At 49.3% G+C, this 19,841-nt stretch overlaps 2 protein-coding genes across 3 annotated transcripts; both read right to left on the reverse strand.

Annotated features, from left to right (window-relative positions):
* Positions 1 to 915: 915 nt before the first annotated feature.
* CD79A (CD79a molecule, immunoglobulin-associated alpha) lies at positions 916 to 4,259 on the reverse strand. Of its 2 annotated transcripts, none has more exons than XM_006871387.1 (5): positions 4,181 to 4,259; positions 1,996 to 2,181; positions 1,585 to 1,703; positions 1,163 to 1,231; positions 916 to 1,029 (listed from the first exon to the last, which is right to left on the reverse strand). In XM_006871387.1, the coding sequence occupies exons 1-5, from the start codon at positions 4,257 to 4,259 to the stop codon at positions 916 to 918; spliced, it is 567 nt and encodes a 188-aa protein (XP_006871449.1). The 2 variants fall into 2 exon arrangements, with proteins under 2 accessions (XP_006871449.1, XP_006871448.1); XM_006871386.1 differs by having other exon boundaries at positions 1,885 to 2,181.
* A 6,668-nt stretch (positions 4,260 to 10,927) lies between these two features.
* On the reverse strand, positions 10,928 to 18,146 carry RPS19 (ribosomal protein S19). Its single transcript, XM_006871388.1, has 6 exons — positions 18,084 to 18,146; positions 17,560 to 17,630; positions 17,243 to 17,343; positions 12,162 to 12,345; positions 11,652 to 11,706; positions 10,928 to 10,993 (listed from the first exon to the last, which is right to left on the reverse strand). Exons 2-6 carry the CDS (start codon positions 17,628 to 17,630, stop codon positions 10,967 to 10,969), a joined length of 438 nt encoding a protein of 145 aa, XP_006871450.1. The 5' UTR covers positions 18,084 to 18,146; the 3' UTR covers positions 10,928 to 10,966.
* Between the last annotated feature and the right edge of the window lie 1,695 nt (positions 18,147 to 19,841).

Here is a 19,841-nt window from a genome sequence, read left to right on the forward strand (position 1 = left end):
GAAACTCTGGATCCCTGTGCATCAGTCATTGCCCTTGAACGTCCCCACAGCCTCAGGTTGGGACCACAGTCATTCCAAACCACCCTTGGAGAAAAGGTATAGCCACAGTCTCTGCGAACCTAAAGGACCTTCAACCTACCAGCTGCTCCTCAGTAGAAAAATGGGGCTGTTTGAGCCCATAAAGAGTACAACTTTGGCTCAAATATGCAACTGTGGCAATATTACTCCCCCCGCTCCTCAACACATACACAACACAGCCTCCTCTGACTCAGGGACAGAATCTGGGGTGAGACCCTGAAGGAATTCAAACCACTCCTTATAAGAGATGTCCTGTTTCTCTCAGAGGGTCTGGTGGCCACCTGGTCCTAGTTGTGGGTAGTGGTCATGGGGGCTTGTACCCAGAATCCTGGGTCTGGGAGATGAGGAAGCTGGAAGCTCAGAGATTCCTGCATCTGAGAGTAGGGGACGCTGGGTCCCTGGATTCCTGGGCCCCTGGGAGGGAAGGGCCCAATTCCCATGAGATCTATGACTCCTGCTCAGGTCTGCATTTGGGAAGGATTTATTATCACTAAGTGGCCATGATAGAGTAGTTGAAGGGGGGACACTAACGAGGCTGCTACAATCAGCTCCCCTTGAGGCAGCGATTAAGGGCTCATTACCCGCCAGGGAGGGAGCGACAGAACAAGGAGCCTGGGAAGGAAGCTCAGGGAGGGGAGAGTAAGGTTGTGGGAAGGACTGAGAACAGTGCAGAGAGAAGAGCAGGACACTTGGGCAGGACCAAGGAGTTCCCCCGGATATGCATATGAAAGAAGATGACTCCCAGGGAAGATGGTGAGAAGGGAAAGAAGAAAGTTCCAGGGGAAGTAAAGGAACACACTGGAGTTGGGAACCAGAAGGCAGGGCAGCCAGCTAGGGTCACGGCTTCTCCAGCTGGACGTCTCCGATGTGGAGGCTGCCCACATCCTGGTAGGTGCCCTGGAGACCCCGCGAAATGTCCTCATACATGGAGCAGTCTTCAATGTTTAGGCCCTGGGGTGGACACGCAGCAGCATTCATCAGTGCCTATGCCTGGAGTCCCTGCCCCAGCCAGTCCCTAGGTGGGGAAGCCCATGTCCAGCCCCCAGCACACCTGCCCTTATCCCGTTCCTAGCCTTCCGCTCACCTCATACAGATTTTCATCTTCATAGTCATCATGAGCACCCACCCGAAACTTCTCATTCTGCCATCGTTTCTGTTGGGGGGTTGAGAGCAAAGGAGAGGCAGGTGGATTTTGAGACCCTCCTCGGGGAGGTGGGTGCTCATATTCTCCCAGTTTTTCAAGGGCACCCTCAGACTCAGAGAGGGCTGGTTCAGTATTGAACTATGATGACCTCTCAGCTGACCCAGGGTCCAGGGAGGACCAATGGGGCAGGGTGTTAACGTGTATTTCCCTCCCCTCCTTCCAGCTGACTCAGGGTCCAGAGAGGACTGGTTGGACATTGTGTGGTCCCCCACCCCATCTGACCCAGGGTCCAGGATAGGCTAATTGGACATTGAGCTGTGCCCCCGCCCCCACCAGTTGACCTCGGGTCCCAGATGGCTCACCCTGAACAGCAGCATCGTCCCAGGCACCACTGCACAGAACAATAGGATGATCCCCTCGGCTGTGATGATGCGGTTCTTGGTGCCCTCCCCCATGTCCAGGAAGGGTCTGGGCAGTAGCTCTGCAAAGAGGGGTATTGCTCAGCACCCCTGTGCCTCCTTTCCATCCCTCCCAACAAGCCCACTATCCAGATGAGAAATCCCCCCCGCCTGGATCTGAGCCTCCACTCCTCTGCTGTGGTGAAGGCCTGGCTCTGCCCTCACTTTACAGGTGCCCAGCAGGGGTGTGTCCCAATCACTCACCTCGAACACGGAGGTAGGTACCACAAGAGCTCCGGATGCTTTTGCCATCCTCCACCTTACACTGGTATATGCCTCCGTGGCTCCTGTTTACCTGTGGGATTGTCAGTTCGCCCTCAGGACCCAGGCCCAAGCCCACAAACATAGATGGCCATGTGTGGTTGCCTGGGAGGATGAGCCACCAGGTGACATTAGCATTGCTGCTGCCATTGTGTGGGCACAGCAAGCGGGCATCATCCCCCAAGCTCACGGTCACTGAAGGTGGGCCCCAGTCCACCCATAGGGTGCAGCATCCAGGACCTGCAGAGAGGAGGGGGGAGGGGTCAATGGGGCCAGGGATGGGGACAAAGGGCCACAGCCCAAGTCCCTGGGATAGTGCACACTTAGTGCAGTGGGAGGAGTCCTAATATGGTGTTATAGGATAAGCACTGGACCACAAGGTTGGGTTGAACTGAAAGGTCGGTGATTCAAACCCACCAGCTGCTCCTCAGAAACCCTATACAGGGTGGCTGTGAGTGACTCAGTGGCACTTAATGACAACAACAGTGCAGTGGGAAAGAGTATGAGACACATCTGGGGGAAACTGAGGACATCCCTGATGCGGGCAGAGTGAAGACAGATACCCCTGGGTTGAGAAGAATGAAGTCATCTCTGGAGGGAGGCCAGGGAGACCATCCTGGTGGAAGACAGAGATGAGTCTAATGGGGAGAGCGAGGCTACTGGAAGGAGGCAGGGAAGATGTTCTGTTCGAGGAGACTAGGACACCCTGAAGGTCCAATCTCTCCTCCAGCACCATCTCTGGCCCCCTTCCCTGTACCCCACTGGATACTTTGACCTCACTGAACCCTCAGATGTTTGGGGTCCTTAGCACTAGAAATTTCCCTATGCACAGAAACCAAACCAAACCCACTCCAATCAATTGAATTCTGCTCATAGTGAACATCTGGGCCAGAGCAGGGATGCCCAAGAGGGTTTCCAAGGTTGTAATCCACAGAAGCAGACAGGCACATCTTTCTCCCAAAGAGCAGATGGTGAGTCCCAACTGCAGACCTTTAGTTAACAGCTAAGCACTTCACCACCTATACTACCAGACTCCTTTTGCCCACAAAACTCCTTTCAAAATCAATTTCCCATGACTTCCTCCTGGAGACCTTTCCTGTGTCCACTTTCCCACCCCTAGCTGCAGCCTAGACCATCCCTGTCTCCTTGGAGGCTTCCCAGAACCCTTAGAAATAAATTCTATCATTATCCCCATTTTACAGGTGGAACTGCTGAAGCCCAGGGGAGACACACCAGTTGCCAGTGTCCCAAGAGTAGTCAAAGGTTCAAACTATTCAGTTTCTCTGCACCTCCCCCTGTCTGGATTTGAGGGGCCAGTCTTTGGGTCCTGCTTTGCCACGTCGCCTTGGTCCCCTCCCTCTTTCTCTATAACTTGTATGTGTTAACCTGGGGGTCAAGGGTGAGTTCAGTCTTCGGGCTGGCCTGGGGACTGGGGCTGGGGTGGTGCACAGCAGGTTGGTGGATATGAGGGAGACAGGAAGAAGGGGAGAAAGAAGCTAACCTCTTGGTCACCTCATAAGACCAGGCAGATATGGGCTCCAATCCCTGCAGCCCAGTGTAACCTTCCTCTCTGAGCCCCTGCCCACCAGTGGCAGTAGGGAAGGGGCATGAATGATCAACATCACCTCCCCTGCTTCCTACAGAGGAGTGACTGAGTGACTGGGGTTTAAGGTGACATAGGAGAGAGCTTTTCCTCCCTGAAGCTTAGCACTGCCCCTAGGTCTCTTCCTTCCTCTTGTACTCTCAGTCTCAGCTGGATCTTACTTCCTTATTTTGACCTGTGGAAACAAGTAGGTGATGAAGACAGCTCTCCATGCTACCTCACTCCACGGGGCTGTGAATTCTCCTTCAATTTCACTGAGGCCTCCCCCCCACTAGACGCACCTCATCCCTGGCTTGGACAGTCATCTCCAACCAAATCCAGCCCACTGCAATTCAGTCCAATCTGACTTCTAAGGACCCTCCCTAGAGGACAGGGTAAAACTGCCCCATAGGGTTTCCAAGACTATAAATCTTCACGGACACAGCCAGCCACATCTTTCTCCAAAGGAGCTGCTGGTAGATTGGCCCCACTAACCTTTTGGTTAACAACCAAGCCGTAAACTATTGTACCACCAGACCCTCCTCCTAGAGAGTCACAGAGATGAGCCTTCCTCAGCTCCCCACTCCTACCTCACTCTGTCTGTGGCCCTCTCCCCAGCCTCCCTTGGAACCCTAAGCACCAGGCGGGGCCACGTACCCAGACCAGCAGCACAGAACAAGAAGAGGAGGACGATGGTGGCAGGCGGAACTTGGAGAACCGCTGGAGTCTCAGGCATCTTCTCCCAGTGGTGGGTTAGTCTGGTGTCAGCGATCCTGGGGTACCAGACCCCCACTTTGCCTGACCTCAAACCCCACCCCACTTCCTGCCCAACCCTGTAGGAGATGGGCTCCACTGGCCCCCGCTGCTGGGCCCCTAGCTGGCTGGCCTGGGGGCAGTCCCAGTCTGAGTGCCTATCAGGCTTTAAGGGGAGGAACTGCTCCCTTGCACCTGCCTTGGCCACAATTCCCCTGGGGGTGGCAACTCAGGGAGGGGAAAGCCTGGCTCGTCACCATTCCTGTCACTCATGCACCTTGGGCACTCACTGTAGGCAGATAGTGAGGCGTGGTGGTTCTGAACTTGATCTCTGCCATTTGCTGATCTTGGACAAACCCCTTGTCCCTGAACCTTAGTTTCCTCAACTGTTTAGGATTTCCTCACGTGGGATAAGGATTTCAAGCAATTAGGCATGTGTAGTACTAAACATACTACCTGGCACATAGCTGTTGTTAGCTGCTGCCAAGTTGGCTCCACCCCCTCCTCAAAGCAACCCCCCCCCCCAGGTACAACAGAATGAGATGGTGCCCCTTACTGTACTGCCTTCACAGTTGGTTGTAATTGTTGTTGTTGTCAGGTGCCATCGAGTCGGAACCAACTCATAGCGACCCCACGCACAGCAGAACGAAACAATGTCCGATCCTGGGCCAACCTCACTTACCGCTGCCACACTTGACGCCATCAATGATGCCACCTGGCTGATCCATCTCATTGGGGGTCTTCCTCTTTTTCTCTGACTCTCCACCTTACCCAGCATGACATCCTTCTCCAGCGACTGTTCTCTCTGGACAATGTGTCCAAAGTAGGAGACGAAGCTTAGCCATCTTGGCCTCCAAAGAGCACTCTGGTTGTACTTCTTCCAAAACAGATCTATTGGTTCTTTTGGCAGTCCATGGCACTTTCAGTATTCTCCTCCAACACCACAACTCAAAGGCATCAATTCTTCTACAATCTTCCTTATTCACTGTCCAGCTTTCGCATCCATATGAGGTTATTGAAAATACCATGGCTTGGGTCAGGCGCACCTTAGTCCTCAAACTGACATCTCTGCTCTTCAATACTTTAAAAAGTTCCTGTGCAGCAGATTTGCCCAATGCAATACGTCGTCTGATCTCTTGACCGCTGCTTCCGCAAGTGTTGACAGTTGATCCAAGAAGAATGAAGTCCTTGACAACTTCAATCTCTTCTCCATTGATAAGAATGCTGTTTATTGGTCCAGTGGTGAGGATTTTTGTTTCCTTAACATTGAGATGTAATCCATATCGAAGGCTGTGCTCTGTCATCTTCCTAAGTATATGTTTCAAGTCCTCTTCACTTTCAGCAGTTGTGATTGGAATTGTAATTCATAGGTTTTGCTTTTAATTCTTTAACGGAAAACTTTTATTTCATGAATGAACGAGGGCAAACCTGGATCCATAGATGGTGGTGAAAAGAATGCTGGAATAAGATGGCAAAGTTGGATACAAAACTGGTTAATGTTCTATGAGACAATAACATTGTAACATTTGATATTTATTTTCTTCTGCAAGATAAAAATTATTTGCAATGTATCAATTTCCTACAATATGTCAATTTATCTGCAATTTAATGCCTACACTTAAAGCCTTACATTGGCTACCCAAAATGGGAGGTCTACAAAGGCACCAAGGTGACTGGCTTACAAGCTTTCAAGAGGGAGCCTAGTCTCAGAGGGTGTGGGGGTGAGGGGTGGAAGGAGGTGGATGGTAGAATCTCCACTGAGTGATTTCCAACCTGTCTAGATGGGGCTGGCGAAAGGCGATGGGGATAAGACTCTTGTGGTTCAATAGTGAATAATTGCTATTAGGACTGATTGTGAGTGTTGCAAATGTAAAGGTAGTCGTTTTGTAACAAAAGGAGGGGAGTGGTTGATCTTGCAGTCAAGATCCTGGAACCATCAAGTGAGAAAAGCGGAGAGCGAGCAGGACTCTGCCCAGAGAAGCAGCGATGCCAGAGATGGAGGGAGAGAAGATGGCGTGGAGATGGAGTGGCTGGGGACTCTAGACTCAAGGAGGGAGAGGGGCTGTGTACTGGCAGCTGGGGTGGGGGCCGGGGCAGGCTTGCAGGGTCTACCCTTTGGTTGTTTGAATGGTTACATATTCCTGAGTGCTTCAGTGTACATCCCAAAACAAACAAACAAACAAAAAAACACCAGAGGAATGGAAGCAAATGCTGCTGAATGATGATGCATGGAGGGGGATTGAAATCATTGCAATGCAATGAAATTCAATAGGATGAATGTAAAGTTGCTGCTCTGCTATGTAAACTATCACTCAATTCACAATAAAAACTAAAAACAAAAATACATTGTCAGGGAGTCAATTCCGACTCACAGCAACCCTAAAGAACAGAGTAGAATTGTTCTATAGGGCTTCCCAGACTGTAGAAAAATAAAGTGGCACATTTTTCTCCCTTGGAACAGCTGGTGGGTTTGCACTGCTGACCTTGCAGTTGGAAGCCCAATGTTCAACCCACTGGACCATCATTTCATTAAATGTTGTTCAGTGCCATTGAGTCCATCCCGACTCACAGTGACCCTGTATAGGGTTTCCAAGGAGTGGCTGGTGGGTTTGAACTGCCGACCTTGTGATTACCAGGATTCTATTAGATGGTGGTGGTGTTCCACTGAGTTTGCTCTGATTCATAACAACCCTGTATAGTGTCTTCCAAAGCTGTAAATCTTGACAGGAGCAGAAAGCTTCATCTTTCTCCCACAGATTTGAACTGGTAGATTCAAACTGCTGACCTTGTGGTTAGCACCCCAGCTCGTAATCTACTACGCTACCAGAGCTCCTTCTATTAAATGTTAGTTAATATTAATGCTCAGTAGTCCTGGTGTGGTGCTGTAGGATAATGCACTGGACTGCAAGGTCACTTCAAACCCACCAGCTGCTCCTTGGAACTCTATACAGGGCTGCTATGAGTAGGAACCGACTTGATGGCACTTAACAACAACAACAATTAATACTCGTGAGGAATAAATAAGGCAGGTAGACCAGCTACCAGCTAGAGTTCGGGAGGGGGTAGAGCAGGGACTCAAGTCATTTCTATGTGACTTTCAGGTTCTTTTAGACTAAATCCAACCCAATCTAACCTACTGCCATCAAAGTCCATTCAGACTCATCGTGACCCCGTAGGAGAGAATAGAACTGCTCGTTAAGATTTCTAAGACTATCAATCTTTATAGAAGCAGACAGTCTCATCTTTCTCCCATACAGCAGCTGGTGAATTTGAACCATCAACTTTGCGGTTAGCAGCCCAACGCTTAACCCACAATGCCACCAGGGCTCCTGTATTTTAGATCAGGTAAGGAGGGAAACAAAGTCTGGGGGATGTCAGGAGACAGTTGAGATGTCTGTGAGTTATCAGGGGACCCTCACACACGTACAAGGAGTCCTGAAAATTCACTGCAGGAAGATTTTTTGTAGCAAACACTGGGAAACAATTAAAAGCCTATTTGCTGGAGGTTGAATGCAGAAATTGCAGTTTAGGATGTCAATAGAATCCTATATAGCGGTGGGGAGGGGGGAAGCCTATATTCACCCAATTGAAACGACTTCTTGTTAAGTGCTGTGGGGTTGGTTCCAACTCTTAGCAATCCTGTACAGGATTTTTGAGGTTGTAAATCTTTGCAAGAGCAGAAATCTCTTTCTGCCACAGAGTGACTGGTGGGCTTGAACCACCAACCTGAAGGTTTGGAGTCCCACAAACAACTTAAACAGGAGAAAAAGATTGTTGTATTTTCAAAAGGCCAAACCCCACCGTATTCTACTTGTTAAGTGCCAGCGAGTCAGTTTCGACTCACAGCAACCCTGTATAGGGTTTCTGAGGAGCAGCTGGTGGGTTTGAACGGCTGACCTTGTGTTTTGCAGCCTCTGCTGATCCACAATGCCACAAAACAATGGTAGTAAAAGTGCATGGCCATGCATGAGGTGGGGGGTATAAGTGGGTAAGGGGTGAAGCTTGCCACTTCCTGAGTGCTTTCACCTCTGTGGGTAATGAGGACAGTTGAGATTTTGTGATTGGGGAGACTTTGTCAGTCTTGGTAATTTTTGTTTTGCGTCTTAAGAGCTGGGTGATAGGTTCATGGGTCTTTGTTACATTATTACAGACACTGTTTTGCATACTTGAGTACGACTTTTTATTTTTAAGTTCAACTGTCACCCACGCAGAAGAACATGAAGAGTCAGTGAAGCCAGGGTTTGAAATCCCAGCTCTGCCATATCACTGGCCTTTTGAGTCTCACTCAGTTTCTTCTTGAATATGGATGTAATTCTCCCACTTTATGAGATTGTTAAGGCACATGCACCAACACAATGGGCTTAGAAAAGTAGTTCCTAGAACTAGGTCCAAGTTCTCATTTTCCGGCGCTAGGGCCCTACCCCATCCCTCCAGAGACCCAGGTGTTCTGTTGGGCCCCTCACTGTATGACTTGGGGCAGGTCTTTTAAGTCTTTTTGTAGCTCAGTTCCTTTACCATCCCCAACACAGGAAGAAATCCAGACAAGATCTGGCAGCTCTAGAAATTCACCTTCCTGCTTCCGTGTCCTTCCAGAGCCTCGACTGCCCCCTAGTGCTGGAGAGACGCAATTGTGGCCCCTTGGCCACGCCTGCCTGTTTGGGCACCTGATACTTTTAGTGTGCGCCTGATACTGCTGGAATAACCCTGGACATTTTGAAAATCCTGAGGGAATATTCTCATTTGGAATCTTCAAAAGAAACGGGTTCCATAACAAGGAACTCCCTTCTGCTCTTTCCCCCAACTTCTCTCACTTTGAAGTGACTGTAACAGGTTAAGAGGCAGGAGGTTGGAGTCAGGTTGCCTGGCTAAGAGCTGGCTCTGGTACCTCCTAGTCTGGGTGTTGTTGCCAGTTTATTTCCATGTATGCAGAGTAGAACTTCACTTCATAGGATTTTTAAGACTATGACCTTTTGACAGATCACCAGGCCTTAACTCTGAGACACCTCTGGGTGTATTAAACCTTTTGATTACTAGTTGAACATTCCAATGGAGTCCTATAGGAAACCCTATACAGGGTCACTAGGAGTTTGAACCCACAGCAACCAGTGGTAAAAACAAAACTAAACCCACTGCCATCAATTCCAACTCTAAATGACCCTGTATACACAGCATGTTTGTGTACATACACCAGGCTGACTTACTGCCCTTCTCCAAAATGCAAGTGCCTCTTAGGTCACAGGATGCTGCATGCAGTATTGGTAAAGCACCTGTTAAGTTCTGTTCATTCAAAACACTGAAAACCTCAAGTGCTGGGGGTAGGGAGAACAACTTCACTTCTATGACTCTGCAGCTAATGTAGACTGGGGTAATCTGGGGTCCTTGGTCAAGTGTTAGTGCCATTGAGTTGGTTCTGACTCAGGATCCCTACAAAAGGTTTCCCACAAACTGGCTGATCAAGTTTGAACCACTAATCTTGTGGTTCAAACCAATCTTGTGCTTGCGTGCTTAACGCTACAGGACCGCATCAGTCAGTGTAGCTCGGCATTTTGGGTCCTGGCATGTGTTCTGATAGCATAGTGGTTACGAATTGGGCTGCAAACCGCAAGGTCAGCAGTTTGAGACTATCAGCATCTCCACGGGAGACAGCCTCAGAAGCCATGTGCAGGGTCACTGAGTTGGAATGGACTCCACGGCATAGAACTAATAACTCACATAATGGAGTCCTGGTGTGGTGCTGTGAGTTAATACGCCAGACTGCAAAGCCATTTGAACTGCAAGGTTGGCAGTTCAAACTCACCAGCTGCTCCTTGGAAACCCTATACAGGGTCGCTATCCACTCAGCGTAGTGGTTACAAATCGGGCTGCAAACCTTAAGGTCAGTGGTTCGAAACTACGAGCTGCTCCGCAGGAGAAAGATGAGGCTTTCTACTCCCGTAAAGATTTACACCCTTGGAAACCCTGTACAGGGTCGCTATGGGTCGGAACCGACTCAATGGCACTCAACATGTGCTTGCAGTCTGGATTTGCTCAATGCTACTAGAGGTCCAATCACAGAGTCCCTGCCTCCTTTACATCTAGAAGCAATTGCCAGGCAGGAAGCTACACTGGCTTGGTCAGAAACCCAGTGTCCTGGGGGCTGATCTACTGCCCAAGCCCTCCCAGTCTTGTCCACTCTTCATTCACAACCTGGGGAAGTACAGTACTTCAGTTCCATTAGTCAGAGTAGATAAGGTCAGAACTGCTCAAACCCAGAATGAAGGCTCAGGCAAAACATGAGCCCACCTGGTTGAGGTAAGACTAGGCACCTTGGCTTTGGGGTTACATGGAGGGGGTCCTGTCTGCTTCCCTCTACCTCCTCCTTCCAGGAATCACCAGCCTCCATCCCAGTAGCTCCACTGCAAGGTAGAGGTACAGGCTGTAGAGGGGAGCCCCAGTTCTCGTCACTATCTAAACAGCCACACTCATTTCTTGGCTCCTGAGCTGCAGCAGCAAAGACAGGATGTGGGGGAGGTGCAAGGGTTCCAGGTCCTGCCCACAGGGACCTTAGTTTGAGCTGAGCCAAAGCTTAGCTGACTGTTGGGCTCCCCTGCCACACCACACCACCCCTCCAGCCGGAAGAGAAGCAGCCAATCAAGACAGACCAGACCAGGATTACGAATGAGGCAATTTATTAACCCAGCATCATTTGTTCTAATGTTTCTTGTTGGCAGCTGCCACCTGAGAAAAGAAGAAAAATAAGTTGTGGGATGGTCTGTTGGGATTCTTGTTAATGTCGACCTCCTATACACCCGTATCATTGGACCCCAGGAATCCTCACTTGTGGTTTCAAATGTACTCATTTTCTCTAAGCCTTATACACCTTTTACAGAGGATTAAACAAACTGCTCAGGAAAGGGAGTGAAGGGTGTTCTAATTCCTCTGCACTGCCTGGGGGGTGAGGTAGGCTCCCGGGGCCACAAACCAGGCAGCTCACACTCTCCTCTTCCAGGGTTAGCTCCCTCCCATTCTCAGGTCACTCAAAAATAAGCCCCTTGGTCTAAGCCAGGGGCACAGAATCAACACTGAGTGTGCCTGACAGGTCCTGGGGGGCATCAAACAGTGGGAAAAATGGAGTAATGAGCATCTGGTCTGCAAGGAGACCTGGATTCGGGTCCCCATCTGATGCTCAGTTAGCATCAAGAGTAAGGAAGGAATGTTGTAGGAAATCTATTAAATACACTGACCCAGGAAGGAAACCCAGTGCCCACCCCCAACTAGATCCACCATAGAAGTGAATCTGCCCCCAGGTCTCAGAGCAAAGAATTCTTCTGCCATCAATAGATAACAAAAGTAGGGGCAAGCTCAGGAAATGCCCACAGCCCACACCAGACCTCACCTGTCCGGCGATTCTGTCCAGATCTCTCTGTCCCTGAGGTGTCAGTTTGCGGCCACTGTAAGAGAAGAGGCATAAAGCTCTGGTGATTGCAGGCTCAGCCCCTGCCTGGACAGGCCACTCCTAGGCACCTGGGCCTGGGACTACATGATTCCAGCCAATCAACTCATTCTAAGGAGCTGGGGACAAGAACGGGAGGTCTGTGGGAGCTGATAGGGTGTCATTTGTGCAAGCATTAGATCAAAGCCCCGGAAAAAAAATCAATTAAGAAAAGTTAACAAGCAGGCTAATGAAAGTGGACAGTCTCTAAATTACCTTCCTACAACTCAAGGTAGCTAGTCAGAGAGGTCAGGGTGAGGCTTCATGTTGGTCACATTCCTGCAGAACCCCTACCCGCCTCTGGGGGTGGGGCGAGAGACCCGAGCAGAATAGGCCCGGCACCTGTACTACATGGAGTGTGTGCGTGGACACCTGATTACAGATGCTCTGGCACCCGAGCTCTCCCCAACTTACCCATCTTGGTCCTTCTCCACCATTTTGAGCCCCTCTAGGGCTTGGAGGACCCTGCGGGCCACACTCTTGGAACCTCTGCTGAAGTGACTGGGCATGACGCCGTTTCTCTGCCGCCCCCCGTAGATCTTGGTCATGGAGCCGACCCCAGCTCCACCCCGAAGGTACAGGTGCCGTGCTGTGGAAGCTGGTGGGGGGAAGAGGGAGATATGAGGGTTTTCCTCAGGCAGAGGGGAAGGGTCCACTCACTGCCACACAGCTATTTCTCACCATTCTAAAGCTCACCACCTACCTCAACCCCCCATGGTCCACACTCTTGAGGACGCCAGGCAGGCCATCTGCCTTCCCAGGGCTGATTTCCTTCACTGCTTGGGGGTAGAACCTGAGGCACTGTGGGTGTTTTTAAGTGCCATCCTGTAGGTTCTGATTTATAACGACCCTGTACTGGGTTTGAGCCCTTTGGCTAGCCGTCTAGTGCTGGCTGATCCTTCAGTGCCACACCATGACTCCCAGAGGTGCTGTTAGCAATGCCGACTACACTTATCTACAGTGGTTCCCAATGCTGAAAACACTCTTAACCTGCCTGCCAGGCTGTGTCAATGCCTTTCGCATAATTCTCTTCTACTCTTAGGACAGCTGGTGTATGAGGACCAATGGATGTATGTCACATGCTAATAATTCTCCTTTACAGACAGTGCACTGAGGCTTTACAACCCAGGAAGAAAAGGTTTACAAGGATTTGGAAGGAAGTGATGGGGAGGAAGCGTCCTGTCCAGCTGGGGGGAACTTCAGACACAGACTCTTGAATTTCATCCCTTGGTCCCCAGAAACTGACATCAACCAGGGGAACTAGAGGTTCATTCCTTCAGGAAGAGACAGACAAAACCTCTGGTATCCAAACTCTCCCTCCAGCCTTCTGTAAACTTGCAGGGAGGGTTTGGGTTGACTGAGTGAGCGGGTTCTCTCTGGAAACCACTCTCCCACACAATTTATTCCTAGCCTCTGCCATACTCTAAAGTCCTTTCCCACACTGCACCAGACTAACCAGGAATCCAGATGAAGAATCTAAGATCCTGAGAAGCTAGACTCTATGAGACATGTGGCAGGGCAGCAGGATTGCCAGAGAGCTCATTAACCACCTGCAATATGATGCAGAGGACACAACCTTGCTTGCTCAAAGCAGAGACTTGAAGGAATTACTGATGAAGATCAAAGACTACTACAGTGTTCAGTCCAAATTGTACAACAATGTAAAAAAAAAAAACAAAACCTCACAATCAGACAAATTAACAGGAAAGATTCAAACTGTCAAGGATTTCACTTTACCTGGATCCACAATCAATGCCTGAAGGAAGCAGCAGTCAAGAAATTAACATATTACATTTGAACGAATCTACTGCAAAACACCTCTTTTGAAAGAGCTAAGACTTTGAGGACTAAGGTGCATTGGGACCAAAGCCATGGTATTTTCAATCACTTCACATGCATGTGAAAGCTGGACAACGAATAAGGAAAACTGGAGAATTAATGCATTTGAATTTCAGTATTGGCAAAGAACACTGAACATACACTACTGACTGCAAGAAGAATGATAAAATCTTGTTTTGGAAGTACAGCTGGAATGTTCCTTAGAAACATGGATGGTGAGACACACTCTCCCTCTCATACTTCTGCAGAGTTGGAACCCACTTGATGGCATGTCACAACAAATACCTCACCCTCCTGAAGAGGCTTGTGTGCTCCACCTTGGTCGCACGGAGCCAGGAGCAGTGCTGACTGCAGTCTTAGTCTAGGAAGAGGCGGCTGAGCCCAGAGCTGTGAGGAGTACTGGGGGGGTTTGAGCCCAACACCGCTCCTCACCAACCATGACCAAGGCCCACTGATCCTTTAAGGTGGTTCATGTGAGGCCACAAAAGATGGTTCATTCATGTCAACCTTGAGCAGAGAGTGGTAAAGGGAGGCCATCCACAACAAGGCACCACTGTCATACTACAAGGGTCCCAAGCTCATGCTAGTGATCTCTATGAATTCAAAACAATGAGAGTGGCAATACCAATCACCCACCACTATACAGATCACCCACCTGGCCTTTCTCATCACCCTTCCTTCTCCTCACATTCAGGGCTGTAGCCCTGCATGAAATGAGTTGTCCTGAATGAAACCAGGTCATCCTTGTTGGCTTTTATGAGACAGAGACTATAACAAAGGCCCTTGCTGCACTCCAAGTGACCACCACTCCTCACAGGAAATCCTCTATCTAGGTGATGGCCAATCTTGAACGGCAAAGGAAGGTTCGCATGGGCCCCCAGACGTGGACCAGTCAAGGGGAAAATGGTGACATGTTCCAGGTCAGCCTCACCTGCTAGACTACTAGGCCTGCCTCAAAGCCCAACAGGAGTGGGGGATGGCGGGCTCACCAACTCTCAATAGTCATCCTGCCTCAGCATCTCAACAGTTTTTGTGGGAGCCACTTCACGATCCACCGAATACAGCCAGGAGACCAGAGGAACTGGATGGTGCCTGACTGCCATTATTGAATATTTAAATCAAAGACTCCATTTAAGAATTATCAAAAGGGGGGAAAGCACAGAACTCCAGATTTCCATAGACTTGTTTTTGGAACCTTGGAGTCTTTAACATAACTTGTTTTTGGAACCTTGGAGATACTCTTAAAACAAAAGTATTCACTGAAGTCATCTTAAAACAAAAACAAGTTTAGCTGGACTAGTAAAAAATGGCTGCCCCATATAGTATGCTCTTTAAAAACTATCTCTATGGCATCAAGTAACACCAGCAAGTGTTAAGACTGGACAGCAAGTTGATGTTACTGGAGAGGAACAATCAGAAAAGACAAAAATGGTAGCACACCTTGAAGAATGCCACTAATGCCACAGAAGTGTATATACAGAAACAGTTCCTTGATCCTACCCTGGAACTCTGAAGGAAGAATACTGCTGTGACCTGCTCCCTGAAATACTCCCAGGCCTCATTCCTTCCACTAACACAAAAGAGGCAATCCAGTCCTGTGCAGACATCAAGACCAACCTCCTTCCTACAGGAAACAGATAAGCTCAGGCATCTCAAATCAGCAGGTGCTCACCAGGACACACTGGATCCTTTTACACCCCTGCAAACTGGCAGAATTCCTACCACCTAAGAATTTAGGTCAAGATGCCCAGGGGGCCATACTGCACCATCCCCTTTCACAAAGACCTATGGGGGTTTCAATGTCCCTCCCATTCCCACCACTGCCTGGGGAGACTCCTTACTCCTCTAGCTAGAATTCTCAGATCCCACATTTCAACCACTTCCTGGGAGAGCAAAGAGGCCAGCCTCCATGACCCAGGGTTCAAAAGCAAACAGTCAAGATTCTGGACCAACCCTGCCTGCCTTGCTCTCCCAGTGTGGCCTAAACCGAGGCGCTTCATCTGCCTGTGTTTTCTCTTTGGGGAAGGAAAAAAAAAAAAAAAAAATCAATGCTTCTACAACGGGGATTAAACTTTCTGTAGAGTCAAATAGTAAATGCTTTAGGTGGTTTAGTGTGCCACAACCACAATTCTACCTTTATAGCAGGTATGTAAACAAATGGGTGTGACTGTCCCAACAGTCTTAACAGTCAGCATAGACCTAGAACACAACCACTCTATGCCACTGGGTGGCTGGGAAGGGAGGCCAAGGGACCTCTGTGACCTCTCCAGAGAGGTTGTGGGGCAGGAAAAGGATTTATTAGTGTTGAGATGCCATGGCAGGGACAAGAGAAGTAGCAAGGTGTATGGTAACTGAATTAACCAGCAGACTAATTTATTAACCAGGGTCCTGGTCCTGACTGCTTTAATCCCTCCCCACCTGAAAAAGCAAACACACCAAAATCTAAGGACCCAGCCTGGCTTCCAGGATTATAGATGTGGATGGTGGTGTCCAGAGAGTCAGTTCCAACTCATAATGACCCTGTACAGGGTTTCTGAGACTAAATCTTTGTGACAGCAGAAAAGCTAGTAGTTTCAAACTGCTGACCATTAGGTTAGGAGCCCATCTCATAAGCACGATGCTATCTTTTCCAAGCCTCACCACTGATGTATGCAGGTACTAAAGCCAGTATTGCCTTCACCAGATCTGTTCTATTACTCCATGTTCTGAGATGCTGGGCAACTTGTACCCAGGTCAACTCTTCTCAAGGGCACTATAGGATTCTGCCAATTTCAAAACACAGCTTCCCACATATTTGCTATCTGGGGAGAAACTTAGTTCAAGACAGAGGGCACACTTCACAGGCAAGACGTGCAACACTGATAAAGCCTCCCCAGTTGAGTTTATGGAACCTTGAGATGGTGAGGCCCAGGAGGAATCAGCACTTCACAGCCAAGGGCTACACTTAAGCTGTTATTATCACACGATTATAAAGGGGTCAGCAAGTGTAAAGGTCTGGATGTTTTCTTTGTGCCACTTGGGAGTAATGGCATGGTTCAGAGCAAACAGTGTGACCTCCAACTACTGAAGACATGGCACGAGGACCTAGGTAGGAATGAAAATGATGCAGACAGCTGGCTTTACTTGAATAATTCTGAGCATCTTAAACTCATTTAATCCTTACAGGAATCCCACATTAGTACAATCATCAACCTCATTTTTGAAATGAAGATTAAGTTAGTTGTTTGAGATCATGTTGTTATATGCTGTTGAGTTGGTTCAGACCCATAGCCATCCTGTATAGGGTTTCCAAGCCAACCTTGGGGTTCAAAACGACTTTGCAGGCCAGCACATTAACTAAGCGCCACACCAGGACTCCGCTTGAGGTCATACAGCTAGTTAATGTCAAATATAGGTTTGACTACAGACTCCACTGAAATATAACAAATATCCCATCTCCCTACCAAAAAGGAACCACCTCGACATCAAATATCATCATCCTTGTATTCCTGGGCGTCCCTTGAAGTTTAGCCAGAAACCACAGCTCCTCACATAAACCTCTTACACAAAGGCAGATTCTTGAGGATTAAGGTATACCATATATAAAAGATTGGTATATCTTCTCCCTGCAACCCGGTCCCCCCACGCTGCAGCCAAGAAAACACCCAGTTCCTCACCAGCTCGTGTGTAGAACCAGTTCTCATCATAGGGAGCAAGTTCTTTATGCTTGGCCAGCTTGACAGTGTCTACCCATTCAGGGACTTTTAGCTTCCCAGACCTAGGACCAAAACAGTGATTAAGGCACAATGCACAGTTCCCATAAGTCCATCTGCTGATCCCCAGCTTCCCCACCCCCCACCACCACCACCCGAGGTTTACAGGAATCTGGTCAGTTCTTCCAAAATACAAAGGACTGGAACTCCACCACCCACTATACGTCTCCATCAGGGTCAGGGCAAAGCTCGGTCCACTTGGAACCCCGGTCTCCACTCACTTTTTGAGGAAGGCTGCCAGAGCTCTGACGAACTCCTGCTGGTTCACGTCTTTTACAGTAACTCCAGGCATCTAAGAAATAAGTTCCGTGCATGTGGTGCGCGCACACGGCCTGGGCTTCAGGCCCTATCCCGCTCTCTCCGCTCCAGTGCAGCCTGAGCCGTCCAGTTACTCAGACGCTCCAGTACATCCACTCCAGACTCCGAAGGGCCCCGCTCCCCGACACTCCCGGTTTCTGTGGACTCCACTAACAGCCTAAACCCAGACTAAGACGATCCCACACGAACTTCCCGAGCTCCGGGTCGCTGAAGGCTCCACGCGCCCCCCGCCACCCAGAAGGCCCCGTCTAGGAGAGTGGCCCACGCCGACCGGGCATGCCCGGGCCCGCCGCTCGCACGTGGCTGCGCCTCCGGGGGGCGGGGCAACCCCAAGCTGGGGACTCCGAGGTCCTCAGGCACACCGTCCTGGGTTGGAGAACCCAGTCCTGGCGCCACGAACCCAAGCGGAGTAGGAGCTCTCGCTTACCGTGCGGCCTCCGCGCTGCCGGCCAGGGGAAAGGGAGCGACGGGGTTTCCCGGGCGCACAAGTCGGGCGTCGGGTCTCGCGAGAGTTCTGAGAGATCGCGATAGCGAGGTGGGACAAGGAGGCCCCGCCTTTCTTCGGGTGAATCGGGCTTCGTCTCCGCCTAGTTGGGCGGGTGTATAGTGAGGGCGGGAAGGGAAAAATAAAAGGTAGGGGAAAGGGCGTGGAGACAGTTTCCTCCCTGCCCTTTCTTCTCCTAGAGTAAAACAGAGAGGGAAAGAGAACTGGGGGTAGTTAGCTACATTTGCGGTTGGAAAGAACAGCTGTGAAGGAAATATAGAGGAAGTTAGGTGGGCTGAGGCCATTGCCGTCTCCGCGAAGGGAACAACCCCTGCGGATGGAAGCGGCTTTTCTCTGGCCGGAAGTGGCGGCAGTAAGGGCGGAACTGTGATGAGGAATCTAGGGGAAGGGCGAAAAGGAAACGTGGCCCCCACGTTCCCGTTTTCTTTCACCAGCAATCGCGATAGCATAAGGAATCGGAAGCCACACCCTTCTCTGGGCGGACATTGCTTCACCACGACCAAGGCGACGGATGTGAAGGGAGGCGGGCGGGACTTACAGGCAGAGGTGGGACCTTTGGAAGTTTGTAGCTCTGCCTTTTGGTACCTGATTCTGATCGCTCAACGCTTGGGCTTACTTTGCTCGCTTAGCTTGACCTTTCTTGGTTTTCAATGTCCCCATTAAAAACAAAACAATAAAGACACCTTTTAAAAATGGAAACACCGAGATCCCGATTATGTCTAGCTCCTTTAAATGCTGAGTGCCTATTTGGCCAGGCAAGGGTAACATGATTTGGCTGAATATCCTGAGGTTCTTCCTGCATGATCATATTTAATCTTTATAACGTCCTACAGCTAAGAGTTATGTTGATTAATTTATTGCAAAAAGGAAATGTATGTAGCTGTTTTCTTCTGTTGAAAAGAGTTTGTTGTTAGTGCCGTCAAGTAGGTTCCAACGCATGGAGACCCTGTATAGGGTTTTCGAGAAGCAACTGGTGGGTTTGAGCTACCGACCCTGAGGTTCAGTGCTTTATCCTACCAGTGCCACACTAGGACTCCAGTGAAAAGACTTTAGAGCAAGTAATATTCCAACTGGTTTCCACAGTGAGGTGCTAAGTATGCAAAATACCTTCATTATTAATAAGCCAATATGTTTTCAAACAGTGTCTGTTACAAATTCATATTAACCATGCTTTTGGCCTGATTTGTTCAATGCCATTGAGTCCATTCTAACTCAGTGTGATGCTTTCAAGGAGCTGCTGGCAGGTTTGGCAGTTAGCTGTCCCAGTACTACAGAACCTCACCAGAATGTTGTAAAACATTCACACTGTTCTTAAAATTGGAGAATTTTTAATGTTTTATCTTTCCTTATTGTTGTTGTTGTTAGGTGCCATCGAGTTGGTCCCGACCCATAATGACCTTATGCACAGCAGAATGAAACACTGCCCAATCCTGGGCCAAGCTCATGACTGTTGCCACACTTTAGTCCATCAATGGTGCCACTTGGCCAAGCCATCTCGTTGGGGGGTCTTCCTTTTCTTCTCTGATACTCCACCTTAACCAAACATGATATCCTTCTCCAATGACTGGTCCCTCCTGACAATATGTCCAAAGTATGAGAGACGAAGTTTGGCCATCATGGCCTCCAGGGAGCACTCTGGCTGCACTTCTTCCAAAACAGATCTATTGGTTCTTTTGGCAG

Source organism: Chrysochloris asiatica, unplaced genomic scaffold, assembly GCF_000296735.1.
Source record: "Chrysochloris asiatica unplaced genomic scaffold, ChrAsi1.0 scaffold00168, whole genome shotgun sequence".
NCBI classification, from domain to species: Eukaryota; Metazoa; Chordata; class Mammalia; order Afrosoricida; family Chrysochloridae; genus Chrysochloris; species Chrysochloris asiatica.

Bases quoted from the DNA above. Each gene is read 5' to 3' on its own strand.
- CD79A (XM_006871386.1), bottom strand. From the start codon at position 4,259: ATGCCTGAGACTCCAGCGGTTCTCCAAGTTCCGCCTGCCACCATCGTC. The intron at 2,182-4,180 runs GTACGTGGCCCC...TCCTCTCTGCAG, and splicing joins GTTCTGTGCTGCTGGTCTGG to GTCCTGGATGCTGCACCCTA. The intron at 1,030-1,162 runs GTGAGCGGAAGG...TGTCCACCCCAG, and splicing joins AAGATGAAAATCTGTATGAG to GGCCTAAACATTGAAGACTG.
- RPS19 (XM_006871388.1), bottom strand. From the start codon at position 17,630: ATGCCTGGAGTTACTGTAAAAGACGTGAACCAGCAGGAGTTCGTCAGA. The intron at 11,707-12,161 runs GTAAGTTGGGGA...CTTCTCTTACAG, and splicing joins GTGGAGAAGGACCAAGATGG to TGGCCGCAAACTGACACCTC. The intron at 10,994-11,651 runs GTGAGGTCTGGT...TTCTTTTCTCAG, and splicing joins TGGACAGAATCGCCGGACAG to GTGGCAGCTGCCAACAAGAA.